Source organism: Thalassophryne amazonica, chromosome 8, assembly GCF_902500255.1.
Source record: "Thalassophryne amazonica chromosome 8, fThaAma1.1, whole genome shotgun sequence".
Taxonomy (NCBI): domain Eukaryota; kingdom Metazoa; phylum Chordata; class Actinopteri; order Batrachoidiformes; family Batrachoididae; genus Thalassophryne; species Thalassophryne amazonica.
Genome location: NC_047110.1, coordinates 51,470,439 through 51,493,063, shown reverse-complemented (window position 1 = coordinate 51,493,063; position 22,625 = coordinate 51,470,439). Strand labels below are relative to the sequence as shown.

General features: G+C 40.3%; 1 protein-coding gene across 4 annotated transcripts in view; it reads left to right on the top strand.

Moving 5' to 3' along the window:
• The first annotated feature begins 3,169 nt into the window (after window positions 1-3,169).
• The window catches only part of cep152 (centrosomal protein 152), a 52,927-nt gene continuing 33,471 nt past the window's right edge, over window positions 3,170-22,625 (top strand). For 2 of the 4 annotated variants that reach the window (XM_034176231.1, XM_034176229.1), the window contains exons 1-9: window positions 3,170-3,381; window positions 3,746-3,847; window positions 14,952-15,052; window positions 15,167-15,227; window positions 15,317-15,610; window positions 15,853-16,003; window positions 18,286-18,426; window positions 18,995-19,134; window positions 19,660-19,860. In XM_034176231.1, the coding sequence (XP_034032122.1) occupies window positions 3,761-3,847; window positions 14,952-15,052; window positions 15,167-15,227; window positions 15,317-15,610; window positions 15,853-16,003; window positions 18,286-18,426; window positions 18,995-19,134; window positions 19,660-19,860 (1,176 nt within the window). In that variant the 5' untranslated portion in view covers window positions 3,170-3,381; window positions 3,746-3,760. Of the gene's footprint in view, window positions 3,382-3,622; window positions 3,638-3,745; window positions 3,848-13,748; window positions 14,238-14,951; window positions 15,053-15,166; window positions 15,228-15,316; window positions 15,611-15,852; window positions 16,004-18,285; window positions 18,427-18,994; window positions 19,135-19,659; window positions 19,861-22,625 lie in introns of those variants that run through there. The other 2 variants (XM_034176230.1, XM_034176232.1) reach the window with 2 other exon arrangements.

Genomic DNA, 22,625 nt, shown 5'->3' with positions numbered 1-22,625 from the left:
CGGCGTTCCCCGGCCCCTACATACCAGCCTGGGCAGGAGGTGTGGTTGTCAACTAAGGACATCCCACTGCAGGTTGAAGCACAGAAACTCAAGACCGGTTCATCGGACCTTTACCTATATTCAAGATCCTCAGCCCGGCCGCAGTGAAGCTGAAACTCCCAGCTTCACTGCGGATTCCACCCAGTGTTTCATGTCTCCAGATTAAAACCATACCACGCCTCACCACCTGCACCCTGACCCGTACCACCGTCCTGCCCGTATCATCGACGGGGAGCCGGCATGGACTGTTCGTCGGCTCCTGGACGTCCGTCGGAAGGGCCGGGGCTTTCAATATCTGGTGGACTGGGAGAGGTACGGACCTGAAGAACGCTCCTGGGTGAAGAGGGCTCACCTGGACCCGGCCCTCCTGGCCGATTTTCTACCGGCGACACACCCAGACAAGCCTGGTCGTGCGCCAGGAGCGCACGTGAGGGGGGTGTCCTGTTTGTGTGGGCCGCTGAAGAGGAGGTACTGCTGGCCCACCACCACCAGTCGGCGCCCTGCTTGGAGTGCGGGCTTCAGCATGAGAGGGCGCCGAGACAGCAGAGTGACAGCTGTCCCTCATTTAGCACCAGCTGTCACCAATCACACCACCGCCCTACAAAAGCCGGATTATTACTCCCCCCTCCTCGGCGAGAAATCAGCTACCGTCTAAGGTAACCTTCTCTGCTGTGATTATCGTTGTATCTAACATTGTTCTGTGTGCAGCCGTGTTCCTGCGGCTCTGTCTGAAGCTGGATTGGCGGATAGTGGGAGGGCGACGTTCTTCGCCTCTCACTCCATCCAGGGACGAGACTAACAGGAGCTGCACGGGTGAAATTGTTTTCTGGAGGTGGAGGTTTTCCCTCCTTGAAGATCTGTAGGTGAAGGAGTACTGGGTGTGTGGATACACACTCACCATTGACTGTTTTCATCTTCTGCCAGCAGTACCAGGGTCTGCAACAGAAGACGGTGACCACCTGGGGACTCAGGACTTGGCGGCTCCGGTGTTCTTCAGGCCGTTGGTGGTGGAAGCTGTGTGGGTCCCGGCTCTTCGATCGCCAGAGGTCTCCTATCTTCGAGCCTGCCCGCACGTCACCTTGTGTTTAATTGGCATTGTATCTTTGTCTGTATCCAGTTGTGCGTTTCACAACATTAAATTGTTACTCTTTGTCTTATCCATTGTCCGTTCATTTGCGCCCCCTGTTGTGGGTCCGTGTTACGACACCTTCCCAACACAGCCTAACCAGAAAAATCACTAAGGGTGCCTGTCAAGGATTTTATACAGTTCATGCTCATATTATCATTTATTTTCTTTAGTTTATGCTTATATTATTATCATTTATTTTCTTATAGTTTATGCTTATTATTTTTCCTGTTTGTGAGAAGAGGAGGTTTTAGAAAGAAAGACTTGTTGTCTGCATTCTTCATGATTGAGCAAAGTATTTTTCATTTTGCCTTATCCTGCTTTGACGAGCCACAAGGCTCATGTTGCAGGAATGGAAGGTTTCAGCTGTCACCTTGCTTTGCTATCACCCTGTTGCAGACATGACTCATGTGTAACCTCTCCCGACTGTCCTTGTTTGTTTTTTCTCATGTTGATGAACTAAATAAAAGGCTGGGCCAGAGGAGGAGATTTTAGGAGAGCTTTGAAGCTGAGCACTTACAAGCTGTTTCTTGTTCTCCTCCTCTGCGCAGAGCAAAAAAAAATATATATATTTGTCTCTCTCTGACTGGTTTCTTTTCAGTGTTTGTGCCTCTCATTTCTTTAAAAACAGGGTGCAAACCCAACAGTGCCCTTGGGCAAGGTCCTTAATCCCCTAGTTACTCCCGGTGTGTAGTGGGCGCCATGCATAGCACCAACATGACACTGGGGTGAATGTGAGGCATTGATGTGTAAAGCACTTTGAGCGTCTGATGCAGATGGAAAAGCGCTATATAAATGTAGTCCATTTACCATTTCATTGTGGTCCATTTAAAAATCTAATTACAAAATAGAAGTAATAATAAAATATGATAATAATAATAATAATAATAATAGTGTGTATATAATAACAAGGACATACACAATTTATAAATACATTAAGACAGTAAATTAACATTAAAAAATTACACATTTAACAGGAAATAAAAAGGATGATTTCCTCTTCTAAAAACTGTTGAGGTCTAAGGTTCTAAAAAAAAAAAATCCTGACTCACACGCCATTCCAACTCATTATATAAGCTTTGCTTAATTTATTACCACCCTTGAAAAATGTCAGCTACCTATTTTGTAAACACTACCCAATCTAGAGCCCATGGATCCCCACAGGCAACATACTAGTTTATACATTAATAGTGGGAGGTCAAAGCTACACCTGTCCCCCTCCCAAAAAGATTATGCATTTATGACATTTATAAATGCCTTTTCTGCTAAATTTTGGGTTTCAAGTAGGAAATGTATAGAAGCCCTGAAATGCTCACATCACCCGCGAAGATGGCAACAAAAACTACTCAAATCTGACTCTTATTCTTTTGAAAAGTATACTTTGGTTAAATAAGATGGGCTGACAGCTAAAAGTCAGATTGCATTTGTGTCACTTGCCCCTATGGGCAATTTATTTGTTTTGTATCCTCTGTTAAAAAACAAAACAAAACAAAACAAAACAATCATGATGCAGAAATTGTTGCCTGCAAAAACACTGTCCCAACAGAAATCCTTGGGGAACACCTGTCAACCATGATTATTTTGTACATTCCGTGGACATGCATTCTCTCTATAAGAACATTTTAAACACAGGCACTGAAGTTTCTAAAAAAAAGAGAGACAAATCTTTCATAACTTCAAGATCACAAAAAACTTTTTTTGTCATTTGAATTTAAGTCTGTCATCAGAAACACCATCAAATGTTTTCTGAAAATTTTAAGTAAACATAAAAAAGCAGGTTGTTGTCCTACATCAATTTACAATACTCTGAGTCTTTTTTGGTGTTGTCATTATGAGGTGTTGTGAGTACACCCCAGTTAACATGTTTCTGAGGCCACAAGCAGCAATATGTTTTTGAGGCTGTGGTTACTTTTTTGTCTCGCGCGACATGGCAACACTGGCTCTCTTATCCATCCAGGAGTGAGCTGTGGACTATTGATGCTCGTACTGGTAGTTTTTCAACCGTTTTAGAACCATGCTTATTTCAAGTCTTTTCGAAGCTGAAATCTCTCCTATCAAACGTATTTTGCACTTAGAATTAATATTTTAATGTTCCATGAGGCGGAGGGTTAGCGACAGAAGCGCAGCGGTTTGGCGCTGCGGATACGCGCGACTTTTGAAAGTGCGCTGCTGCTGCTGTAAACATGTCGGCTAGCCGGTGTTAGCCTTTACCCGACGATGTTCATCGCTTGGCTGACATGAACGAACCAAAGGTACTTTTGGGTGAATCGATATTTCGATGTACTGTTTTATAAAGCATGAGCGGACTGTTTAGTAAGGCTGTGGAGCTCATTTGTTGCTAAACTGTCGTTAGCCAGGTACAGGCTAGCTGTTAGCTAGCTGCTCGGACTGGAATGCATTTAACTAGCGGGGAGCAAACATCACTAATGTAGCTGAAACAAAGGAAAACTGTTTCCCACGTTTTTCCAAAAGGTAATAACCACGAGTCTATTGAACGAATGTAATTGCTAGATTGCTAAAAGCGTAAAATCATTACAGATCCTGGTTGTTTCTAAATGTGCTTTTTTTTTCTCCACGTAGACCTCATATATCAGCATGTCCATAGATTTTGACAGCGCTGCTCTTCAAACGCAACATGATGAGGAAGAGTACGACCAAGAGGACTATGCCAGGGAGCAAGAGGTACGCCAAACGGTGCACAGACAAAAGCTGACAACCTTACTGGAAAAAGAGACTAAAGCTCACAACTTTGGAAACAAATTTACTTCTTATAATGTCAAAATATGGAAATGACACAGTGACAAGTTATGTCAAGTGAATTATGTACACTACTGGAGGCGTTTATACCACTCACTGTATCATCTGAGCCTGGTGTGATATCTGACTGCACTGAGAAAGTCCTCCATTGATCTGTGACTGGCCACAAAGTCCATGCACAGTGTCTGTAAATGCTTCTGCAACTCCTTGTAAGCTCTTCTCTGCCACTTCTTCATGGGCTGTGTCCCCTGCTGTGCTGAAGGAGCTGGGTCCTCCTGAAGCAGCCCCTCTGCTGCTGTCCAGAAAGAAGGATGGTGGTGACCAATGAGCTGGGAGAAAGAAGTATAGTAAACTCACCCAAACTGTCATCGTATAAACCGAATATTTGCACTAAATGGACAAAAGCAAAAGTCTCAATGCTTTTGTATGGTTTCCATATAATAAACACCATATATAATGGATTTTGCGTAACTGATTTTTTTCTCTCGCATTTGACAAAACGTCCATCCAATCGCAATACATTTTCATTAAAAACCCTTTGCATTATACCGGACAGACAGTCTGGACGTGCCTAGTAACAGAGATATGAAATGAAATTCAGCACTTGCTGATTTGAGGAAAGTGGGCACCCAATTTCCATGATTAAAAGACTGGCCTTTATTTTTTCAAAATGTGCTCAGACCCGTTGCCTAAATGAAGCAGGGTGCATGTGCAAACATCATAGTCATGGAGACTCCTGTATGATTTCATCCATCAACCTGTCCATCACCATTGCAAACAAGCAAGGACTCTAAGCTGACACTTGGTGTAATTCCACCTCCAGCTTGAATGAATCTGTCATTTCTACTGCGCATCTCATCGCTGTCACACTGTCCTTGTACATGGCCTGCGCTATCCTCACATACTACTCTGGGGCGATTCCACATGAGAAGGTAAAAAAAAAAGGTTAATTTAAAAATTACTCAAAATGACTGATGCATTGTGTGCTTAAATACTTAAGCTTCAAAGACCAAATAGATTTTTTCCTCCCAGTCACCAGGAATTGGATATTTTGGGGCAAAATGACAGAATTCTGATTTTTCTCAAATTCTGAAAAATAAGATTATTGTAACTTTTTGTCCCACATTTTTTAACAGTTAATTGCTGCAGCTTTTTCATTGTTATTAGTTAATAGGGGAGGGCACTGGCTATATCCACCCCACCCCCTGATCATGTGACTTCACTGCATTTGGCAGGAATTGTCATATTCGATTTGGGACCATGTCCCGTACGTCATACAGAAATGTAAAAAAAAAAAAATCCCCACATCTCATTTTTCAAGACCAAAGCTTACAACTACAGATTCTCTAACTTTGGCCAATAACTATTCATTTGACATAGCCTTAGTTAATTATTTTAATTAGTTATTGTATAATTGGTTTTTAAAAGATGTCCCGTATGACACATCACACTCTGTCATGGATTTTCAAGTCTTTGCAGAAGCAATTTCTCACCAATTCAAATACACTTGCAAAAGCTAACAGATAACCATGGGTGATGAGTAGGCCAAGCAAGGTAGGCATGCACATAACTGGTACTCATGGTGCTGGTACATGCTAAAAATAAAAGATGCGCAGCAGAAAACACAAGGGAAGCACTTCATAGGACAAAAGCAATGACAGATCCCTCTGTGTGCTGTCTGCTGTGCATCAGTGATTTTTTTAGCACACATGAGCATGATGAGTACCAGTTTTGTGCACCTGTCACACTAGGCCCACTTAAAGTTGCGTCGTGCGGCATCATGATGACGCCACGTGGAAGCAACCCAGTGCTCAACACCAGAAGAGCGCGAGGGACGCAAAGGACGAAGTGAATCGGACGCCAGAAATTAAACATGTTTAATTTTTTCTGCGTCGCGCACAGGACGCAGAAATTAAGTGGTTTCAGCGCAAGTCAGAGCAATGCGACGGTACTCAAGATGACTGGTAGCCACACCCTCACAATACAATGTTACCTGATGCCAGTTTATGATTCCTGCTGTGTTCCATTATTCCCGAAGTATAAATAAGGCAGGATTGTTTTTATACCGTGTACACAATGCAGTGAAACTGAGCACAGAAAAAAAATGCTGATTGCAGCCTAATAGCTGCTGCAGCTCCTCGCTCTTCTCTCACAGCTGTGTTTAAATAAAGTCCATAAAAGTCTTCCTCACAGACTGATTGCCAGAGACAGGACATGTCCACATCCAGTAAAAAAAAATCCAGACACCTCCAGTCCACTCACAGATGGTTCGTTCGCACGCACATGTGAACAATAAACAAAAAAACTGGCTGGCTGCCGCAGCTCCGCGCTCTCCCCTCAAACTCTCTCATAATTGTGTTAAATAAAGGACAAAAAAGGACATAAGTCCTGCTCACAGACTGATTGCCAGAGGACATGTCCACATCAACTATAACTCCAGACATCTCCACATTTACACACGGACTGTTCGTTGACGTGCGCACGCAGCTCACGGTCATAGGAAGAAAGATAAACTATAACAGAAGTCAGAGCGCAGACCTGCAGCTCAGCACAAGAACATATATAAACTAGAAGAGAAATCAGAGTGCACAGTTTGGCTGCAGCCAGACTGTGCACTCTGATTTTTCTGTGCAGAGGACCTGCAGGCTGCGTCCTCACCTCCTTTCTGCCCCCCTGCTGCGCACACCTCCTGCGTTGTGATGACGCTACATGAAGCAACTCGAAGCAGCCCCGGTGTGAAAGGAGCTTATGTGTAGCTTTGACATACCATAATACCGGTAGACAATGGAAGTTGAGTTTTTCATAGATTTTTAAAATCTTGTTTGTTTGTTCTCATGTTCACATTTTGTCTAAGAATTCAAGTTATAATTATCTGTCTTCTTACCAAAAACAAAGTATTTTCTATTTAAGTTCTAGACCATTGTATTAAAAATGTACGTTGCTTGAAAACCTGCTAGGATTGAGGTCTTTGTAGCGTTGTAACATACATGTTAAGTCGTTTGTCCCATACGACACATTCTTATGTCCCGTACGACATACAACCTCAGTTTTCCTCCACACGTGGTAATAAGATAATTTATCAAGCACAAAATCAGTCACTCAGATATTCTACAGCATATGCTGCAACAACCTTAACTGAAATGACAGATTATAGAACTGTTTTGGGATAAACCGTATCATTTTTCAGAGCGTCTCGTACAACACATTGCCCTGTACTTTTGTAAAGTCTCTGCATTTAATAAAAAAATAGTATTATATGAGAAAAGGTTTCATTTGGCTTCTTTTCAGACTCTAGGGAACAATTCCAGCATGGTTACATGAATCTGTCTCCATTCAGCTCAGACTTTTTGTGTTGAATTTAGTGGAAAGAATTTTATCAGTTTTCTGTGTCCCGTACGACATATTTGATTTTTTTTTTTTTTTTTTTTTTTTTGCCTGTTTCCCCCCAAAAACATTTCTGATCAAAAGTATGCACAAGGCAATATTGCCCAGTGGTATCACAACCTATCTGCACCCAAATGTAGGTACTTGCTCTAACACTGTCTGACCAGGCTGGAAATGCATCTCTGAATGTTCCGTACGACACATATGGAATCGCCCTCTGCCACTCCAGACTTCCTCACACAATAAGCTTTCTTTAAATCTACAAACACACAATGTAACTCCTTCTGGCCTTCTCTATACTTCTTCATTAGTACTCTGAGTGCTCTTTCTCAGCATGAAACCGTATCACTGCTCACAGATCTTCACAACTTTTCTAAGCCTAGCTTCTACTACTGTCTCGTAACCATGCTTTGACTGATCAGGTTAATGGCTCTGTAATTGCTGCAGCTATACTTAGCGAGTACAAAATTTGTGATAATGGTGTATTTGCTGATCTATACAATACAAAATGGCAATGATTCCTAACATTTTATCAAACTCTTATGTCAAACACATATAATTGAGGTTTGATGTTTTACAATTTGAACATGAGCTTTATTATAAATAACTAACTAGAAATATAACCAACAACCAGCATATGTCACTCAGATTGGCAATCGCCATGTCACATCACTCATCATTTGCCTAAAATAGACTTCTTGTCTATTTTGGCACCGCCTAGCTGGCGTCACAGTAACCACTTGGCTGCTGTTGCTGTAAAACACCCAGTTTGAATGAATGAAAATGAACGGCAGCTTGTCACTTTGCTTCTGTCACTTGTAGCTAATGTGACTAAAACCTGACTTATGCTTCTACAACTCCGTGGCCATGCAATGACAGTGACGTGGGCGTGACCCTTTCGAAGCTGTCCGTAGTGTTGGTGGATGTCACAATGCAATTTACCACTGGAATAGTAGGGGGCACGACACGAGAACAAGGCAGGGACTTTCGTTTTACCTGCTCCGCCTGTTCCTGGTTGTGTTGTAGTTTCAATTTTGGGAGGTGCACGTTGGGCTACGGAGAGGGGCTCAGAGAGGGGATGTAGCGATGCAGTGCCTTCTACATAGCCACAGAGCTGACTAGACAGACAAGCATAAATCAGGCTTAAGGGGTGATAGGGGTTTCTAACCATGCTTGACAGATTGACACTCCCTCTGCTGGACAAACTGTGTAATGACACCATTTCCAACAGGCAAAGTGGTTTTCTGCCATGCTTATGCAGTAAAATAAAAGTTTTCATAACAAAAATAATGCAGACACCGATATGTTTGTGAAAGGTTCATGTTCAGGTTGTTCAGGGCTTGAGTTTTACTCTATGAACTTTCAAAACTATAGCACAATAAAGGTGAAAATAATAACATTAAACATGAGTAAAACCATGTTACTACGTAGACTCTGCACTCATGGTAGAAGCACAAAATTCAAGGAAAAATTACCAAATCAAGTACACAAACACTCTTATTCTGAAATGCTGAAGATGGGATTTAGAAAGCTGCACCCAGTGGAATCAGTGGGCTAGTCATGTTTTGAAACTTGTGAATTAAAATTTGGCTAAATAACAAACAAAACTTTTAATTCCGGTGTTGCCGATCAAACGGTCCCCCCTAAAAATCGGTCTGCCTTGCCTTCACTGCACATCCGTCATTAGCTGCGGTTCACCTCGTTTCCACTTCAAACTGCACTCCAGTCATCATCTATCTCAGTGACAGATATCTGAACAATCATTTCTGAACACACTTATTGTTCAGATATCTGAACAATAAGTGTAGCTTATTCGTAGCTTTGGAGGCCAGGCTGGGCGAATTGGAGACTCGGCTCCGCACCGTGGAAAATTCTACAGCTAGCAAGGCCCCTGTAGTCGGTGCGGACCAAGGTAGCTTAGCCGCCGTTAGTTCCCCCCTGGCAGATCCCGAGCAGCCGGGAAAGCAGGCCGACTGGGTGACTGTGAGGAGGAAGCGTAGCCCTAAACAGAAGCCCCGTGTACACCGCCAACCCGTTCACATCTCTAACCGTTTTTCCCCACTCGACGACACACCCGCCGAGGATCAAACTCTGGTTATTGGCGACTCTGTTTTGAGAAATGTGAAGTTAGCGACACCAGCAACCATAGTCAATTGTCTTCCGGGGGCCAGAGCAGGCGACATTGAAGGAAATTTGAAACTGCTGGCTAAGGCTAAGCGTAAATTTGGTAAGATTGTAATTCACGTCGGCAGTAATGACACTCGGTTACGCCAATCGGAGGTCACTAAAATTAACATTAAATCGGTGTGTAACTTTGCAAAAACAATGTCGGACTCTGTAGTTTTCTCTGGGCCCCTCCCCAATCGGACCGGGAGTGACATGTTTAGCCGCATGTTCTCCTTGAATTGCTGGCTGTCTGAGTGGTGTCCAAAAAATGAGGTGGGCTTCATAGATAATTGGCAAAGCTTCTGGGGAAAACCTGGTCTTGTTAGGAGAGACGGCATCCATCCCACTTTGGATGGAGCAGCTCTCATTTCTAGAAATCTGGCCAATTTTCTTAAATCCTCCAAACCGTGACTATCCAGGGTTGGGACCAGGAAGCAGAGTTGTAGTCTTACACACCTCTCTGCAGCTTCTCTCCCCCTGCCATCCCTTCATTACCCCATCCCCGTAGAGACGGTGCCTGCTCCCAGACTACCAATAACCAGCAAAAATCTATTTAAGCATAAAAATTCAAAAAGAAAAAATAATATAGCACCTTCAACTGCACCACAGACTAAAACAGTTAAATGTGGTCTATTAAACATTAGGTCTCTCTCTTCTAAGTCCCTGTTGGTAAATGATATAATAATTGATCAACATATTGATTTATTCTGGCTAACAGAAACCTGGTTACAGCAGGATGAATATGTTAGTTTAAATGAGTCAACACCCCCGAGTCACACTAACTGTCAGAATGCTCGTAGCACGGGCCGGGGTGGAGGATTAGCAGCAATCTTCCATTCCAGCTTATTAATTAATCCAAAACCCAGACAGAGCTTTAATTCATTTGAAAGCTTGTCTCTTAGTCTTGTCCATCCAAATTGGAAGTCCCAAAACCAGTTTATTTGTTATTATCTATCGTCCACCTGGTCGTTACTGTGAGTTTCTCTGTGAATTTTCAGACCTTTTGTCTGACTTAGTGCTTAGCTCAGATAAGATAATTATAGTGGGCGATTTTAACATCCACACAGATGCTGAGAATGACAGCCTCAACACTGCATTTAATCTATTATTAGACTCTATTGGCTTTGCTCAAAAAGTAAATGAGTCCACCCACCACTTTAATCATATCTTAGATCTTGTTCTGACTTATGGTATGGAAATAGAAGACTTAACAGTATTCCCTGAAAACTCCCTTCTGTCTGATCATTTCTTAATAACATTTACATTTACTCTGATGGACTACCCAGCAGTGGGGAATAAGTTTCATTACACTAGAAGTCTTTCAGAAAGCGCTGTAACTAGGTTTAAGGATATGATTCCTTCTTTATGTTCTCTAATGCCATATACCAACACAGTGCAGAGTAGCTACCTAAACTCTGTAAGGGAGATGGAGTATCTCGTCAATAGTTTTACATCCTCATTGAAGACAACTTTGGATGCTGTAGCTCCTCTGAAAAAGAGAGCTTTAAATCAGAAGTGTCTGACTCCGTGGTATAACTCACAAACTCGTAGCTTAAAGCAGATAACCCGTAAGTTGGAGAGGAAATGGCGTCTCACTAATTTAGAAGATCTTCACTTAGCCTGGAAAAAGAGTCTGTTGCTCTATAAAAAAGCCCTCCGTAAAGCTAGGACATCTTTCTACTCATCACTAATTGAAGAAAATAAGAACAACCCCAGGTTTCTTTTCAGCACTGTAGCCAGGCTGACAAAGAGTCAGAGCTCTATTGAGCTGAGTATTCCATTAACTTTAACTAGTAATGACTTCATGACTTTCTTTGCTAACAAAATTTTAACTATTAGAGAAAAAATTACTCATAACCATCCCAAAGACGTATCGTTATCTTTGGCTGCTTTCAGTGATGCCGGTATTTGGTTAGACTCTTTCTCTCCGATTGTTCTGTCTGAGTTATTCTCATTAGTTACTTCATCCAAACCATCAACATGTTATTAGACCCCATTCCTACCAGGCTGCTCAAGGAAGCCCTACCATTATTTAATGCTTCGATCTTAAATATGATCAATCTATCTTTGTTAGTTGGCTATGTACCACAGGCTTTTAAGGTGGCAGTAATTAAACCATTACTTAAAAAGCCATCACTTGACCCAGCTATCTTAGCTAATTATAGGCCAATCTCCAACCTTCCTTTTCTCTCAAAAATTCTTGAAAGGGTAGTTGTAAAACAGCTAACTGATCATCTGCAGAGGAATGGTCTATTTGAAGAGTTTCAGTCAGGTTTTAGAATTCATCATAGTACAGAAACAGCATTAGTGAAGGTTACAAATGATCTTTTTATGGCCTCGGACAGTGGACTCATCTCTGTGCTTGTTCTGTTAGACCTCAGTGCTGCTTTTGATACTGTTGACCATAAAATTTTATTACAGAGATTAGAGCATGCCATAGGTATTAAAGGCACTGCGCTGCGGTGGTTTGAATCATATTTGTCTAATAGATTACAATTTGTTCATGTAAATGGGGAATCTTCTTCACAGACTAAAGTTAATTATGGAGTTCCACAAGGTTCTGTGCTAGGACCAATTTTATTCACTTTATATATGCTTCCCTTAGGCAGTATTATTAGACGGTATTGCTTAAATTTTCATTGTTACGCAGATGATACCCAGCTTTATCTATCCATGAAGCCAGAGGACACACACCAATTAGCTAAACTGCAGGATTGTCTTACAGACATAAAGACATGGATGACCTCTAATTTCCTGCTTTTAAACTCAGATAAAACTGAAGTTATTGTACTTGGCCCCACAAATCTTAGAAACATGGTGTCTAACCAGATCCTTACTCTGGATGGCATTACCCTGACCTCTAGTAATACTGTGAGAAATCTTGGAGTCATTTTTGATCAGGATATGTCATTCAAAGCGCATATTAAACAAATATGTAGGACTGCCTTTTTGCATTTAGGCAATATCTCTAAAATCAGAAAGGTCTTGTCTCAGAGTGATGCTGAAAAACTAATTCATGCATTTATTTCCTCTAGGCTGGACTATTGTAATTCATTATTATCAGGTTGTCCTAAAAGTTCCCTAAAAAGCCTTCAGTTAATTCAAAATGCTGCAGCTAGAGTACTGACGGGGACTAGAAGGAGAGAGCATATCTCACCCATATTGGCTTCTCTTCATTGGCTTCCTGTTAATTCTAGAATAGAATTTAAAATTCTTCTTCTTACTTATAAGGTTTTGAATAATCAGGTCCCATCTTATCTTAGGGACCTCGTACTACCATATCACCCCAATAGAGCGCTTCGCTCTCAGACTGCAGGCTTACTTGTAGTTCCTAGGGTTTGTAAGAGTAGAATGGGAGGCAGAGCCTTCAGCTTTCAGGCTCCTCTCCTGTGGAACCAGCTCCCAATTCAGATCAGGGAGACAGACACCCTCTCTACTTTTAAGATTAGGCTTAAAACTTTCCTTTTGCTAAAGCTTATAGTTAGGGCTGGATCAGGTGACCCTGAACCATCCCTTAGTTATGCTGCTATAGACGTAGACTGCTGGGGGGTTCCCATGATGCACTGTTTCTTTCTCTTTTTGCTCTGTATGCACCACTCTGCATTTAATCATTAGTGATCGATCTCTGCTCCCCTCCACAGCATGTCTTTTTCCTGGTTCTCTCCCTCAGCCCCAACCAGTCCCAGCAGAAGACTGCCCCTCCCTGAGCCTGGTTCTGCTGGAGGTTTCTTCCTGTTAAAAGGGAGTTTTTCCTTCCCACTGTAGCCAAGTGCTTGCTCACAGGGGGTCGTTTTGACCGTTGGGGTTTTACATAATTATTGTATGGCCTTGCCTTACAATATAAAGCGCCTTGGGGCAACTGTTTGTTGTGATTTGGCGCTATATAAAAAAATTGATTGATTGATTGATTTCCACATAAATTCTGAAGCTACTGTGGTCCCAAGTGACGCATGCGCAGTGGAGGCAGGTGGACCGATTTTTGGGGGGGCCTTTGGCCTGCGACATCGGTATGTCCCTCTGGATTAATTTTGTTGTTGTTTGTGTGTGTTGTGTTGGTGGTGGGGTTTGAAAGGTGAAGTGTATGAATTGCGCAATAACTGTGCTTCAGTGCTACAGAAGCATGCAGTGTTGTTACTCACACCCACTCTTTATTGCACTATGAACCCGAGCTATTATTGGTTCAAGGAAAGACCTCCTTCTAGGTGTGTCACAGTGAAACTAACCATGCGCTGTAGATTTCCTACTTTCTCATTATTTAGGTTACTTTGGTTCTGAGATTGAATCGAGTTTTACATGAAGAGAGCTAGGAAAAAAATGGGCTTGTCACTGGATGCCTTTCTAATGAGCTACAACAGTAACAGGAAAGGGACTGGAAAAAACTAACAATGAAATTGATTTAGTATGCTTTTTTTTTGATGATCTTGTGTTGTGTGCAGGGGTTAGTCTCGTGGAAATTGTCTTTGATCGGTAATTGCAGCATTTCTGCTCCAGTTAACTTTTCTTTATGTTTTGTCTAAACAATGGAGCTTTTTGGGAGCTGAAACACAGTGGCAGGAAGCTGACAACATGCCAGGCATGTTTGGAATGTTTCTCACAGAAGATAATGTCTGCAGAATGGTTAGATGAGGTTGTTGGGCAGTTTTCACAGCGAAAGGCCAGAATGCTCTTCAGTCTGCAGTAAACCTGCTGTGAGGGGGATAATATGGGTCCTTTGGTTGTGGACACAGTGGATGATTTGAGGACAATTCAGCAGTCCTTGTTGGAAGTAAGTCCAGCTGATTTTGCTTATTCCATTACTTGTGGTTTATAAGGAGAAACTGGCAGTTTTGCAGGTGATGCATGAGGTTTTTAAATGTTTGTGTGTGATGTAAAGATATTAACTGTATTGACAGAGAGAAAGTAGACATTTATTTAAATTTTTGGGGGGATTATCTGCATTTGTTATGCAAATAACTTTTTCTTGAGCTGTACTGCATTTTATTCCTTACAATACACTTCTGCATTGTTTATTACCAACAAGCACTTAGTAGACTGTTCGTAGTAGCAACATGAGAAGTTGTCAAACATAAGCTTAAAACAATTTTGAAGAAAAATGTCTCTCATTTTTTTGCCTCCATGAATTCACAATTGTGTAAAAATATATGCAGCTTATATAGTGATGTTTTATCTAAATTCTTGAAATAAACTTTTACTATCGGATATCCAGTACATCCAATATCATCGCATCTGAACAAAATCCGGAAATCAGTTTCATAGCTGCACTTCTGGTCTCTTTTTGTTTGTTTGTTTTCAACATAGTTTGGAAAACAACTTTTTAATGTGGCAACAGGAGAAAAATCCAAATGAACCTCCTGACATTTTCTGTCTTGGGATTTAAATGATTGCTTCTCTGTGATGTTTTTTTTTTTTTTCTTTGTTACTTTATAACTCGGTTGTGAAGCAACGCAATGACTCATTTCCCCGTGCTGTTTTTCTGCAGCTACACAAACTGCTCACAGACCTGCCTGATGACATGCTGGAGGACAGCAGGGACTCCTCCCTGGAATATTCTACCTGCAGTAATAAACATATTGGCAATAGGTAACACATTTGTCTAGCAAGATGTAAGCAATTCCTGACAAAAAAAGTGAATGCATTTCAAACAGACAGACATTGTCATATATTTATACCTCTTCCACCCCCCTGCCTGCTCAGTCCACAGTCCACGTGGACGCATCAATGGACAGATCATCCAGGACCAAGCTCTTGTAAAGAGGTAGGCCATTAGTTTGTTTTCACTGACAGTTTTTGCTGTCTTGGCATGATTTAAAATGCTTACTAATTGTGGTCAACGTCTCTTTGAAGAACTATAATGCTGACTATGGCACTCATGAGGATCAAGCTGTTCAGGTCAGCGGACATGGAGGTCACACTCGGAGTCATCCTCTGCCGCACACCTGGAGTCAGCAGGCACAGGGTCACCAGTTCAACCAATATATTGGCACAGAAAGATCAGCAGAGACCAGTGATTTCTCCACACACGATTATGAATCTCAACAGTATCCTCAAAGTGCCAGTAACCCTGAGGAATATAACGGTGAAGTAGGGAGACGGGACAATCAAAGCTGTGGGGACCATGACACCAGGAACCATTTTATGGTAAGTGGAGTTATTTGATGTTTTTTTGTTGTTGTTATTTCGTTGTCCTGTTTTTAAAGAAACATCCTGGTGAAAGACATTAAATTTTTTGTTCTTTATGAAATTTGTCCCTTTTTCCCTCTTAACTGAATAGTGCTGATCTTATCTTGGTGTCTTAAATTGTGAGCAGATTTGTATTAGATCATTCTCATATTGTTGAACACAGCCACTTTCTTTTTTTTTTTTTTTTCTTCATTTTGAAGTCTACGGTAGCTGACAGAGGAACAGCTCAGTATCAGGCTGCCTATAATCCTCAACGCCCTGCCTGCCAACCCACAATGTTTAACTCGCAGGGCGCCCAACAAGAAGCTCAGTTTGATCACCTGCAGAGAGAATTTCTTGATTCAGCACAACGTGAGTTTTGCAGTCAAAACACATCATGCAAATGTGGCGGTCGGTTTCTTAACCCTTTTTCCACCAGTGCACCCCACTCTTTGGTTATTACCACCCACAAAGTGAGAGTTAGTATGTTTTCAGATCTGTTGCCAACTGATAACAATAACTTGAGAGCCATTCAAATTTTCAGCGCCACATTTACAACTGTGTACTTTGCCATAACATCTCAGATGAGTCTGCATATGAAGTCGTTAGAGGTTTTTTATGTATTTATTTTCTCATCTTTTGTAAAAATCTTGTAAATTGTTAGAATGGCCCGAGCAGTGGGTCACCCCTCTGAGTCTGGTCTGCTTGAGGTTTCTTCCTCAGAAATGCTGGAGGGAATTTTTGCTTGTTAGATCTTACCCACGTGAAGCACCTTGAGGCAGCAGTGTTGTGATTTGGCGCTTTAAAATTAAATGAATAAAATTGAAGTGACTGCCATGGTGACTTAGTGGGTTAGCACTGATGCCTCACAGCAAGAAGGTCGTGGGATCGCTTTCCACCCTTTCTGTGTGAAGTTTTCATGTTCTCCGTGTCTGTGTGGGTTTCCTTTGGGCACTCCAGTTTCCTCCCACAATCAAAAACATGCTTATTTAGGGTCTGTTCCTTTCTCTGCCCCTGACCAAGGCAGCATCTCTACATCTGGAGTTGGTCCTCGGGCACCTGACTGTGGCTGCCCGCTGCTCCTAGGGGTTGGATTGTGTCTAACTGTATTAGGTTGGGTTAAGGACAAACTTCGTTGTTTCTCTGTAAAAATCGTTGTATCAGCTCCATGAGCCCACGCTATTGAATAGCGAGACAGACGTGCTGTTGATGACAGAAAAGAGACTTCTTGCATATTTAAAGTGAAGCAGTGTGTTTTGTTTGTAGTTTGCGTATTTTTAAAAACTGTGTTTGTCCCTGCAGCAAACACTGGCTGCCCGCCCCACCTTACATATGAAGGGTGCACTGTTTTTTAGTGGATAAAGTTTAACTGGAAAAAAAAACTTTATTAGGCTGATTTTAATTGGATTCGGCCAGAGTTTTGAGCTACCTTCCTCAACAAGGTGCACAGTGGATTTATCATTGTGGTGTTTGAGGAAATCAGTGCAGAAAAGCTGCACTTCGCAGCCGTGGGCCTCAGAGTCGCCACAGCAGATTTGAGGTGAACCTGATTGTTGATTTGGTACAAGTTTTGCACTGGATGCTCTTCCAGAAGCAACTCAACGTTACATGGAGAATGGACAGGGGTGGCCTTGAACTCGAACCTTGCGCTCTAGAAACAAGCGCACTTGACCGCTTGTAAATTTGTTTAGTTATTTATTACTATAGCAGCCCTACAAACGTCACTCAGCCAATATCAGGTTTAAACATTAGCTAATTCCAGTTCAGTTTTTCTCATTCTAGACCTCAGTTGGGGAGCACCTTTGATTGTACAGAGTACCATAGGACCCCAGGTCAACTGGGTGATCGCCAGTCAGGTCCAAAAGTAGTTTTTCTGCATGGTCAGTACCACATTGCCCCACACCAGCAAATGCTCCTGGACATAGCTGTTTTATATAACCTAAATAAAGTTTGTCATATCTTTTCTGATGAGGGTTTTTTTAATGAGACTATCTTGTTTTAAATGAAGCTTATATGACACAATTTATATATATATATATATATATATATATATATGTATATGTATGTGTATATGTATATATATATATATATATATATATATATATATATATATATATATGTATATATATATATATATATATGTATGTGTATATGTATATATATATATATATATGTATGTGTATATGTATATATATATATATATATGTATGTGTATATGTATATATATATATATATGTATGTGTATATGTGTATATATATATATATGTATGTGTATATGTGTATATATATATATATGTATGTGTATATGTATATATATATATATGTATGTGTATATGTATATATATATATATATGTATGTGTATATGTATATATATATATATATGTATGTGTATATGTATATGTATATGTATATGTATGTGTATGTGTATATGTATATGTATATATATGTATATGTATGTGTATATGTATATGTATGTGTATATGTATATGTATATGTATGTGTATGTGTATATGTATATATATATGTATGTGTATGTGTATATGTATATATATATATATATATGTATGTGTATATGTATATATATATATATATGTATGTGTATATGTATATATATATATATATATGTGTGTGTGTGTGTGTGTATATGTTTTAGATACTGCTGATAGGGAGAAGCTTGCTCAGTTGCAGATCTTGAACAAGGCTCAACAGAGGCAAATTGAAGATTTGGAGAGAAAACTGGAAGACTCAAAGCGCAATATGAGATACCTTGAACATCAGTTTGCAATTGTCAAAGGTATGTTTGCAAAAAAAAAAAAAAAAAAATCACTTACAAAACAAGCAAATGCTCATTTGTGTTACTGCATCATTAAAGGTACCTGTGATCAGTAATAAGCAGTTAAATAGTCAAAGTGCTGAAGGGTTAACTGCAAATTTCACTGCTAGTTCCCACCTGAAGTTATTAATTTTACACCCTGCACCCACAGTCTCTAAATCACAATACCACTCCTACTCACATGGGCATGTTGGCCTACAGAGGGGGTTATCAAGCTCAGAACTGGCACGTTGATATTGTTCATCACTTGAGGACATTTGCACTTTACGCCATCAAGGACCATTAAGTCGAGCATTATACAATATAACTGTAAAGTGCAACACTCCTCACATTCACAGTAGGCATGCACTCTGCCTGGCTTTTGATGGGTGTATATGCCTCCTTGTGGAAGTTAAGCGCTATTGCAATGTACGTGTGATTTTTTTTTTTTTTTTTTTTTTTTTTTTTTTTTTTTTTTTTTTTTTTTTTTTTTTTTTTTCCCCTGAACGTGTTGCTCTTGTTAACATATACATGTTGCTGAATTCAATAGATGAAAAGGATGGTCTAGCAGTCAGCCTTAAGGAGTCAACCCGACTGATTGAAGAGGCCAAAGAAAAAGAGACTCAAATGCAGAAAAAATTTAAGTCAATGGAACAGCAGATACATGTCCTAAATGAACGAGACCAAGAGGTAAGTTATGTGCCGTTATGTGCTGCTTGCTGCTGTTTTCTCCTGAATTTAAGCAAAGTGCATAATTTGTTGCATCTCCCTCAGCTGCCAAACAACAGCTTAGTTCACATTAATTCACTTTATTTATAGACTGCCAAATTACAGCAGAGGTCCTCTGAAATGAGTTATTTTATGAATATAAGCACTTTAAATATATGTTCTCAAGCAATTAAACAGAGGTTGGAAACATGGGGTAGCTCATTCAAATGCACTTGCCTTGTTTTGACCATACAAACACTAATTTGACACATTTCGACCCTATAGACCACCTTCTGAACTTGTCAGTTGTTTATTACAAATACTGATACTTGCCATCATTGATTTGCAATGTCTTGAAACAATACATATTGTAATATAGTGAAATATGCTATTATTGTAGTCTTCTTGTCAGTCTCTGAGAATTAACTAATGAAGTTTTTAAGAACAGATTTTTTATTTTAATTTTATTTTTTTTTAATTTTGACATTTGATGTGTTTTGGTTGTAGAACTTGAAGAAGCAGCGTGTGGCAGAGGCTGCAGTCGACAGCATGAAGCAGCAGATGCTGGATCTGTGCTCCTCTGACACTCTGTCCAGACTGAGGCAGCAGCATGATAGAGACCTTGCAGTTACAAAGGAGCAGCATGAAGCTGAAGTGTTAGTGCTGCAGCAGAAGCTTGAGTCCAGCTCTGAAACACTAAAGGAACAGGTTAGTGTTACTGATGGCACAACCATCAAGAGATATTGAGTTTAGTCATCAACATTTATCATTACATGTTATAAATTCAGTCATAGCAACTGGCGACAAAGGAAAACCATGAAATGAGTGATAAAACATGGTCCTGTACAGTGTTTAATTTGAATTTAAGATACTATAAAACTGCATAAACAGTTTTGTCCTGCAGCTACAAAAGATTCTGCAGACGAAATGCAATAACACCTGTATTATTTCAGAAGAACTGAGGAGGATACATTTAAATAAAAAGTAAGTCCCTTCGGCTGCTCCCTTGTTTGCACTCTGGGTCGCCACAGCAAATCCAAGGTGGATCTGCATGTTGAATTTGCACAGGTTTTACACAGGATGCCCTTTGTGACGCAACTCCACATTACATGGAGAAATGTGGCAGGGGTGGGATTTGAACCCAGAACCTTCTGAACTGAAACCAGTGTTGGATGTTATTTATTTGTCTCCTGTCTTGTATAGAGTAGTCATAAGGCAATTCTCCTGACTGCATATTGTAAAAAGCAACCCAGAATGCATTGCCACATCAACATCTGGTTTATTTTTCCAGTCAGCCAAATTTCCTGTCCCATTATCTACAGTGCTTGACGTCCCCCTTTATTTTTCAGGGCTGTGAAAACTCTGTGGATCTGCGGGATTCTGCGGATTTCATCATGGGCGGGGGGTGTTAGTGATGTACTCTTTAATCGTGATCGTTATTGAGTTTTTAAAATGCTTATTGCAGTGTTCTTTTTTTTTTTCTTTTTTTTTTACGACATCGTGCAAGTTTTATAAGTCCGCGGACACTGATCTGTGTGTTACAGATACAAATCAGTTTCCTCTGATTCGCGGAGGAAAAATGGCACTCAAAGCCTGGCTGTTACGACAGTTGTCGTAAAGCTGGACTGGTTGGTTGCTGCGATGACACTCTGTGGCTCCTGTGCGAAGCTTAGCTAAATGTAGCATGTGGACATCGCACACTTTTAGAACTTTAAAGTTTTTAAAATAAGAATTTTGCAGCATGTCTGTGTCACGGAGCAACATCAGACAGAGCGAAGATGGCAAGAAAGACGGTTTGAAAAAGTCTGATAAGGACAAGAATCCGTGGAATTGTTGCTGGCTTCATGAACACACCTGAAAGATAAATGGGAAAAGTGAACTGGTAAAAATTTTTTCTCTCTGGAAAATAAACATTGTGCTGTTCAAACAGGATTTCAGAAAAGATTATGTGCTCTTTTTTCTTTTATTAATCTACACTTTCTTTCATTGAAAAAAGACATTGTGGCTTTGAATGAATTTAGGCTACATGAGTTTACGCAACAATGTAAATTAGTTTTTATTAATGTAGACTTTTTTCATGGGAAAAAAGACACTGTGGCTTTGAGTGGATTTACAGGAATTTACACAAGAATGTGTGGCTATTTTACTATAAGGTATGTTACTGATATTTTACCATGATTTTTAAAATATTCTACAATCTTTAGCTGTGGTTTTTGACATGGTTTAACAGTCTTTTCAGTCTTCATGAATTTCATGTAGTTTAATTGTTCTGAGTTAATGCATAATTTGGTTTACAATTAAAAGGAAAATCATTCCAGGTCCTACTTCCACGTCGTATTCTGTTATTTCAACATGGTCATTGATGGTTAAAATGAAAGGTTGAATCTAGGATCATTTAAATATGCACTAATTTTGAGATTTGTTCTTCCAGGAGATGTTGAAAATGTATCAGTAGATGAAAATTTAATTTGGTTTCTGGGGCCCCACAAGGCCCTAGACCCCCTGCAAATTTTCCTCGGATTTTCATTTCACAGCCCTGATTTTTACATGTGTCTAAGAGAAAACTGCACAAGGTTTTCTGAATTTACAACAGTGTGAACATGAAAGTTTGTAGAGGGAGCGACGCCTGGTTAACGATCTCGTCAGCTATGGTATGGATGCAGGACTTTGAAACCGTTAGCACAGCTACCTGTTAGCGATAGCTATGCTTACTGGCTTATTGACTATGACTGGACAAATGAAATAATTAAAAGACACAAAGGTGACATCGGTAATTGGATGTTTAATGACTGTCATGTACAATTTGTGGAAATTTATGTATTTATTATTTTTTACTTAGTTTGTCCAATCTGGTTTACACTTCATGGATGTACATTTGTGGTCGGACTTTTACATATACTTACTCTGGGTATGAATGTTATGGTAATTTTGGGGTTTAATCATTTCTTTGAATGGTTCTTTTGCCAGGGTGGAATGATTTTACAGCATACATCATTATTGACTTTAGAAAAACAAGAAATGGGCGCACAAGCAAGTTGCACCTTGACCAGATGCTTTCTGGCATAATTCTGGCTGGATATTTGAACACTCTTCATGGCAGAATCGGTCAAGTTCATTTAAATTGGTTTCCTTTTATAAACATGCCTTTATAAATGTAGTGCACAAATTTTCCTTTGGGTTGAGGTCGCGATTTTGGGGAGTCCATTCTAGAAGCTTAATGTTATCCAGCTTTATCCAACACACAGCCAGTTTTGATGTGTTTGAGATCATTGTCCTGTTGTTACACCCAGTTGTGGCCAAGTTTCGACCATCTAGCTGTGAATTTGAGGTGTCCTTAATGAATTTGGAGGTAGTCCTCCTTTGTTATTCTATCCACTTTGTGCAGTGCACCAGTTCCACTGGCAGCAAAACAGTCCCAGGTCATGATGCTACCAGCACCATGCTTGACAGCTGGTACAGTGTTATTAGGTTTG